Below are 7,944 nucleotides of genomic sequence, written 5' to 3'. Positions count from 1 at the left end.
GCAAGTTGGCAAAAATAAAGCAAAGGTCCAATATACATTAATGAATATGGCTTCACTGGAAAAGTATGAATATGATGGGATATACAGGATATGGACAACTTATGGAATGTCTGAAGGTTCAGGCTATCTAAAGCATGGTGATTCTGTTCTAAAATTTATGTTTGAGGCAATTTAGATTATATGATACAAGAAGTACCATAAAGAAAAATTTGTTTTTGGAAGACACTCCAGAGCAATAGAGTGGGTTATTGTGAAGATGGCATAAGACATTTACTTGGTGGACAATAATTGCATGTTGTAATAATCATAGTAATTAGGAGACCTATGTTTTTATCCTGGTTCTGCTACTAAATAACTTACGGCCTTGACAACCTCTATTTCTCTGGGCTTCAGTTTTCTAACGTGCAAAATAAGTATGTTAAACCAAATGATCCCAAGGAGCCATTTCAGGATAAGAATTCCACAGTTATTCATGTTGATCCAGATACCAAGGAATAGTCTCAGAACTTAAGCAGTATTTTCACCCCAAACCCCCCAAAGAATTAAGCCAAATAAATTTTGTTATGGTCCAGTTCATAGAATTATGTTGATACAGTCTTAATTTTAAAGATTATAAAACATAAAAAAACAAAATTTCCCCAAAGTGGTTCCAGTGCAGACACTTGGGAATTTAAGCACATAATATATTTTAAATATGTTTAATAACTTAATTCACACAGACTAACAAAAGCAATGGAAAAGTAGACCCCCTAAAGATTTTAAGAGTTAAACTCCACATTCTGCAAATAGCAAAATAAGCAACCGTGTATTAGTATATCACATTATATTTTAAAGTTCACTACTCTCCCCCATGCACCCCAAAATGGCAGTGATTATACGTTAGTGCAACCACAGAGCACTTGTAAACATTTTTTTGTTCAACACCGTCAATGTCCACCACAACGGACTTTGTTTGGTTAGGTTTCTTGTATCTCAGTTTTTTTAGTTTTGATGTTTCAACAATCACATCCACTACCCCTAACTGCTACCATCCATCCACAAATGCCTACTGTCTGACGTTGGAGGAGCAGGTGGTGTGTAGGTGGATTTGAAGAAATCTTTCACTTTTTAAAATAAGAGAAGGGATTTGATTTAGTGATTGGAAACGTAACTGTATACCACAGATACTTTACACTTATCACTTTTTAGGCTAGGAAGCTTTGTCAAACTGGGTAAGATTCAGGCTAGAGGCAGTTTTAGTGTGATTTCTGAATTATCTCTGTAAGGCCGTTAGTGTTAGAGCAGGGGAGATAAAAAAGGATGCATACCAGAGCTGGCTGACATTGTATTAGCCTTGCTTTTAAAATACCACTAAAAGACTGATGATAACATTTATAAAAAGGACCTATACAGCTGAGTCTTAATCAAATAAATTACAATTCTTATACATTGAGATTCTTGAGAGCTAGTGACAAATCCAGGTTGTAATAGGATATGTAACAAGGCAAATGCTCTTCTCTGTTTTCATCAGGATTTGGAGTCTGTGGCTGTCAGGGAAAGTCCTTGGACGCGCAGCAGAGTGGTAATCAGTGAACACAGATCTAACGATGGGGCACTGGCAGAAAATAGCTTCCTTCCTTGAAATCCAAAATTTAATTTTTTTCATCCTCCTGGCAAGAAAAGATACATCAACTTCCTTCAACACTAGGGGAAACTCAAAATGTTTATTCATAAAGTTTCATTCACCTGCCTTTAAGTTACAATATGTGCACTTTAACAACAACAGAAAAGTGAATCATCAAACTTCAATGTAAATACTGATATAACAGGTTAAATATATTTCTTTTAAACACTATGTATATATTCTCCCACATCCCTATTGTCTACTTCAGGTCTGAGATGCTGTCTCTCTCCTGTACTCCTCCTCTAAGCAGGCTCTTCAGCAAAGAATAGCATCTCAAAGAAGGTCAAACCTTCTTGCCAAAGGTCAAAGTGGTCAGGGTTGTATTCTTCTTTAGAAAATGCTGTGCTGGGTCTCACTGGGTGGCCTTGTGAGATCCGACCAGATGACCAGATCACTTCTGGACAAAAGGAGGAGTCAAAGAGAACTTGGATCTCCAGAGAAAAATAAAGTGCTGCCCCCTATAAATCACAGTCTTTGTGAAGTAAGATGTCTTTCTAAAGAGGTAGAAATAATGCGGGGTGTGTGTTTCAGATGCCCACATTTCAATGATACTGAATACTGTATTACTGGTTTGCATCTTTAAGGACTTAAAATGGACTGACTCCACTCATCTCTCTGATTTTTTCATAAGTAAGCCAGAACACCAGTGACCAAGGGGTCTGAAAGATTAACCAAAGAAGTTAGTGCATATTTCAAAGCAATTATGAATATTCTACATATATACACATATATACATATACATACCACCTTTGAATAACATAGTCATTTTAAATCCACTTAGGCTGAAAACAAATATTTTGGTTTTTCAACTTGGTAAAGCACTTCATAATTTACAAAGCATTTTCACACTGGATTTCTCTAAACAATTTAAAATAGGAAAGGTATTAACATCTCTGTTTTACAGATGAGGACACTGAGGCTTATTGGTCAAATGCCTATTAGCATGTTGTGAACTAGAACAAGAGCTTCTGGCTTCCATTCCAGGGTTCTTTCTACTGAATGATACTAGCTCAAGGGATAGCACTCATGAAGACTGGATAGACTAGACTGGGCTCCTCTGCATGCAGTTTGTACGTGGAGCATAGACAATGAGGCACTTAAGAACCTGAAACTGAGGAAAATGAAAGATTGTCCTTTGGGAGTTAGGCCATAAAGCCAACAACTGATGTATGACAATATGGATATAAAAATTCACATTAAGTAGGGAAAGAGCTGCCAGGTCAGAAAGACTGGACTTCAACTTGAATGAAGGTGTAACTATACCTAAAGGAATTATAAGGGGTTAAGGTTTATTCAACAATAGAATTTACTAAATAATGGACTTATAACATATCTTGGTTAGTTAGATATATGAAGACATAGATGAAGTAAGGAATACGAAGTTGTGAAGATACTAATCTTGTGGCAACAAAAATGAAGTGAGCCAAGGATATAACTCAGTCAGATCAGGGAGGCAGAGGCTTTGGTTAAGAATGGACTATGCAGTCATTCCTGATTGCTTCAGTAATCAGACTTCTTCTTCAAGTTAATTAAATTATAGCAATTTAACCGTATGAAAATGAAATATTAATCAGGAACTGAACAATGCAAGATTATATTAACTGCCTTGTGGGAGGGGTTCGGATGGAGTTTAGCAGATTTTGAATAGAAGTTAAGGAGGGGTATCATATAGCCAAGGAACACAGGCAGTATATAAACAAGATACACTCATCCTGTGTACTGGAGCACATGTGGGACACTGTATTTACTTGTTGATTCCCTCACTGGCATAGTTGTGACCAGTGTAAATAATCTAAGTGCATATGAACCCATGTTGTCTCCTCTGGTCTGCCTGTTGCTATAACTGCTGGGAAAAAGCAGAATACTTCTCCATGCCTATTACTGTGCTGCTGAACACATAAGGGCTTTTGGGTTGATATTCTTAGATATTAAGTTTATAAATAAGCTCTTTCTCTTGTGATTCTATGTTCAGGAAACAACCTTGTGATTATAACCTGGCTTCCCATATAGCTTGAATATAGGAAGAAACTTGCTATCCAGAACACTTAAGTGTCTGGGTCACTTGCCAAGTGAGCTTTTCAGTGTGAATGAACAAAATGTTCTGGTTTGACCATCAGTTTCAGTGAGTTCAGCCAAATTGTATTTGCAAGGCTGATTTACTTGGAAATGCTAAGTCAGGTTTCTGAGTTGAGGGCCACGAACTGTGGCAGATCAACAAAGAAATGCCACACTGGTGATCTTTGGTGGTTAGCCAGCCTATCTTTACCAATACCTCATCATCACCATGCACTGTCTCTTTTCTTTTAAAACTTCTATAACTAGCTTCAGGCCCTTGTGCAACTCAGTATACTGTATTAGTTTGAAGCATGGGGTTTAGAGGTGAAGAGACATGCAGTCAATTCCTGGTCTGTCATATTCTAGTTATATGAATTTGAGCAAGTTTGTTAACTCTTTGAGCCATGGTTTTCTCATCTGAAAAATGAGGATAACATCATCTGTTTTACTGGCTTCTTATAAGATTTTAAAAAAAGTATGTATGTATGTAAAGAGCTTAGCACAGTGCTTATCACCTATTAAGTTGTTTTGTTTTGTTTTTGTCATTTATACTTCCCAAGTATCATATAGAAAATGGGTCTCATTAAATAATCCCAGCATTTGTTTGTACTTGGATATTCACCCTGTCCCTCATTCCCTCCTGACCCTGATTTTGTGTTCATCACTGGTCTCACTCATCCTCTTGGTCTCACACACTAGAAATGTAAAAGTCTTATCTCTTTCCTTCCCTCCTTCACCTATCACATATAATTGGTTATTAAATCCTGTGGAGTCAACAATGAATGTTCTATATTCTATCTTTTCTTCACTTCTATAGTTATCTACTGGCTAGACCACTGCCAAGACTTCCTTTCTGGTGTGCCAACTTTCAGCGTATCTTCTATACTGCTGCCAAAGTAATTTTGACCCCAAACAAATCTTGGCACATTGCCCTCATTTAAACAGTTGCTTGCTGACTACACGGTTACACCTATACTACTTGGCTTGGCCCACAAGATCCTTCTCAACCTGGTCCTTAACTACTTCTCTAGCCTTATTTCCGACCATCTCCCCTCTGAGAACCTATTCTCTAGCAACACTGACTTTTCTGCAGTTCTCCAACGTACAAGCCCACACATGACCTGAGGCCTCTGCTGACGCTGCTCTCTGATGCTTTTCTTCGTAAACGCCTGCTAATCCTCCAAAGCCCAATCAAAAATTACCTCTGTGAAACATTTTGTAACTTCTCAGAGTTACAGACATTTTTACTCCACCGTGTTCCCACAATGTTTTGTTCATGCCACTGGCAGATCACTAATGCGGTTGTTGGTTGCCATTGAGTTGGCTGTGACTCATGAGGACCCTATGTACAACAGAATGAAACACTGCCTGGTTCTGCGCCATCTTCACAATCATTGGTATGTACAGCAAACTGACAGACTGGTTGTGGAGTGCACTAATATGCAGGCTAAATGAAAATCTTCCTTTCTAATAAGAAATATTCAGTTTTGATACAATTTCAAGGTATAATCAGGAACACCAAAATAATGCTTTTCAAGTATGGTACACATTTGTATCAGATAGTGCTAAGTGCTTTGACTATTAATTTCATGTTAATAGATAGATACCTACTATCCCTTGGCGATATCATTTATTCCCATAGCTTTAATTACCATCTATATGTAGATAATGTAAAGATCTATATGATCTTTATTATTTCCTAAGATTAAGGTAGTTGTCTAGACATCTCCACTGGGATGTCCTATGGGTATCCAAACCTTAACATAGCTAAAACTGAACTTGTTATTTTACCCCAAAATCTTCTTCCCTGCACATGATCCCCATTTTAGGTAACTACATCACCATCAGTTGCTCAGAACAGGAATCTGGGAGTAAAGCTGACTTCTTCTTCTTCTCCAACCATTCTTCCATCCCCATCCAATCAATCATGTTTCTGCCTCCTTTCTACCTCCTGAATATTTTTTGAATCCATTTTCTTCTGTCCCTACTGTCATACTATAGTTCAAGCCCCCCTTATCTCTCAATTACAAGTACTCCTGCCCTTTTTCCAACCTACATGGTAGCTAGAATGATCTTTCGAAAAACACAATTTCATCAAGCCAGTGTCCTGTTTAAAACTCTACAGCAGCATTCAATCACCCTTATGGTTTATAGGGCCCTCCCTGATCTGGTCTCTGCCTCACCCTGTTCCTCTGTCCTCCAGTGTCTGTGCCTCAGCCTGCTGGGTTTTCTTTGGTTCTTTGATCTCATATGATTTTTTGTCTGCCTTATTCCCTCTGCCTAGAATATTCCTATCTTTCTTACCTGGCTAAATCATACTTATTCTTCAAATCTCAGTTCAAAAGTCCATTCTCCAGGGAGACTTTCTTAATCTCCCAGCCTATGCTGTATTTAAACCAGTTGCCACTGAGTTGATTCTAAGTCATAGTGACTCTCCTGCTCTATGTTTCCATAGCACCATGCACTCTCCCCATAACACTCACCACTTAATGTTTCTTATTCAACGTCTGTGGTCAACCTAAACTATAATAAGCTCCAGTACTAGGGCAGGGGCTGAGACTATCGTGTTCATCTCAAAGCCAAGCCTTTACAGCACAGGACTTTGCATGGAGTAGGTGCTCAATTAATATTATTATATTAATTTTTCATTGTTTGAATTTCTAAACCCATAACTCATCCATTCTTTTAAATATTCTCTAACTTACGAAAGACTTGATTACCTTGTTTTTATATTATCTATGTTACTTAAACTAGTCTATCTAATCCTTCATTTTAGTTCGCTTCACATCTAAACCAAATAAAAATGATGTAATGCTTCCTTACTAAGCAGAGTTCTGTGGTAATAAGGATTAGTGGGTAGTGTAACGTTTGTCATTAAAGTAACAAATATATTTTAAAACATTAAAATTTTCAGAGGAATGGTCTCTAGTGTGAAATCTATACCCCTGTTCCAAACTACTATATTTTGGCTAAATAGACTACTAAAGGTTTTATGTTGCAGAAAATCTATCCATTATCTTTATAACAACAGAATGTCAAGCTATTAATTTATAGACATAATTGAATTAGTTTACATTAATCTACCAACAAAGCTAATAAGATTCTGAGGAGATGTGAAAGAAAACAAAGAACACCAAAAGAGAGATTTAAAAAAGAAAGAAAGGACCTTGATTTGGTGCAGGGCCATGCCAAAAACCAAAAGGAAAAGGAGAAGATATTTACAGATTAAAAATAATTTAAATACAAAGAAAAACAAAGGAATGGGGAAAAAACCTAACTTTACCATTCGCAGCCAAGATGGTAAAAAGCCTTTATATAGACTCATGAATCCTTCACCTTGAACCGCCTGAATCAAGCAATCAGTAGACGATTTATACAAAAGTCCCCTAAAAAGAAAGTAAGAAAATTTCGTTAAATTTCTTCTTTGTAAATAGAGATATAAATAAAATAAGTGTTATTAATCGCATTGTATAAAAGGATATATTAATTTAAAATGAATGTATAGTCTAAGGAATTAGTTAAATATTTTATAAATTTAAATATGTTATATATTTTCTGCAAATTTAGAACAAATAATATTTGTGGTTCATAGATCTAGATCACTTATTTTGAGGTTAAGGATATTTTCAAGGCTGACTCTTGTCATTCATCCCATCCTTGGTCTTTTCTTCGGGTTTCGCTCCACCTTATCTCTTCCAGAGAGAACATATACTATTTAATATCAAATCAAATTCTCCATGTTACCTATAAATCAAAAGACTTCTGAAGAAAGTGCTCTGTAAATTCTCAGCAGAGTACTCGTTTGAAAGCTTTTTGAAAATAACAAAGCCATAATGAATACCTACGTGTACCTAATATGATTGTAAATTAGCTCATTTCCCCAAATGCATAGTACATTTCCAAAAGACAAAGAGCAGGTAATTGCATAAAAACAATTTCCTGGTTGAACACATAAACACACAAACATATTTCTATCAAGAATACATGCATAAAAAAGTAACAATATTATTACAGACATTCAAAGACACAGATACTGAAATCTTTCTATCTACCTTCCTTGTTTATCTCTTGGTTGATTCATTATTCGGCTTTTGATGACATCAGCTGGTGTTCCCAGAATAGAAGCTACCAGTCCAGAGCATAAACTAGACACAAATAAGTGAAACTGAAGGATAATATATAATAGTTTCTAAATTATAAGAGAATTTGATATTTAGAAAGAATGA

The 7,944-nt window shown here is 36.4% G+C and overlaps 1 protein-coding gene across 3 annotated transcripts in view; it reads right to left on the bottom strand.

Annotated features, from left to right (window-relative positions):
• Window positions 1-1,396: 1,396 nt before the first annotated feature.
• Window positions 1,397-7,944, bottom strand: part of SLC25A27 (solute carrier family 25 member 27) — a 29,891-nt gene continuing 23,343 nt past the window's right edge. Inside the window, exons 7-9 of one of the 3 annotated variants that reach the window (XM_004379528.2) lie at window positions 7,771-7,863; window positions 7,002-7,104; window positions 1,397-2,057 (exon numbers count right to left, since the gene is read on the bottom strand). In XM_004379528.2, the coding sequence (XP_004379585.1) occupies window positions 2,055-2,057; window positions 7,002-7,104; window positions 7,771-7,863 (199 nt within the window). In that variant the 3' untranslated portion in view covers window positions 1,397-2,054. Of the gene's footprint in view, window positions 2,323-6,996; window positions 7,105-7,770; window positions 7,864-7,944 lie in introns of all 3 variants that reach the window. The other 2 variants (XM_004379527.1, XM_012556448.2) reach the window with 2 other exon arrangements.

This window comes from Trichechus manatus, unplaced genomic scaffold (genome assembly GCF_000243295.1).
Source record: "Trichechus manatus latirostris isolate Lorelei unplaced genomic scaffold, TriManLat1.0 scaffold00065, whole genome shotgun sequence".
NCBI lineage: Eukaryota > Metazoa > Chordata > Mammalia > Sirenia > Trichechidae > Trichechus > Trichechus manatus.
This window is presented reverse-complemented; position numbering and strand designations above follow the sequence as displayed.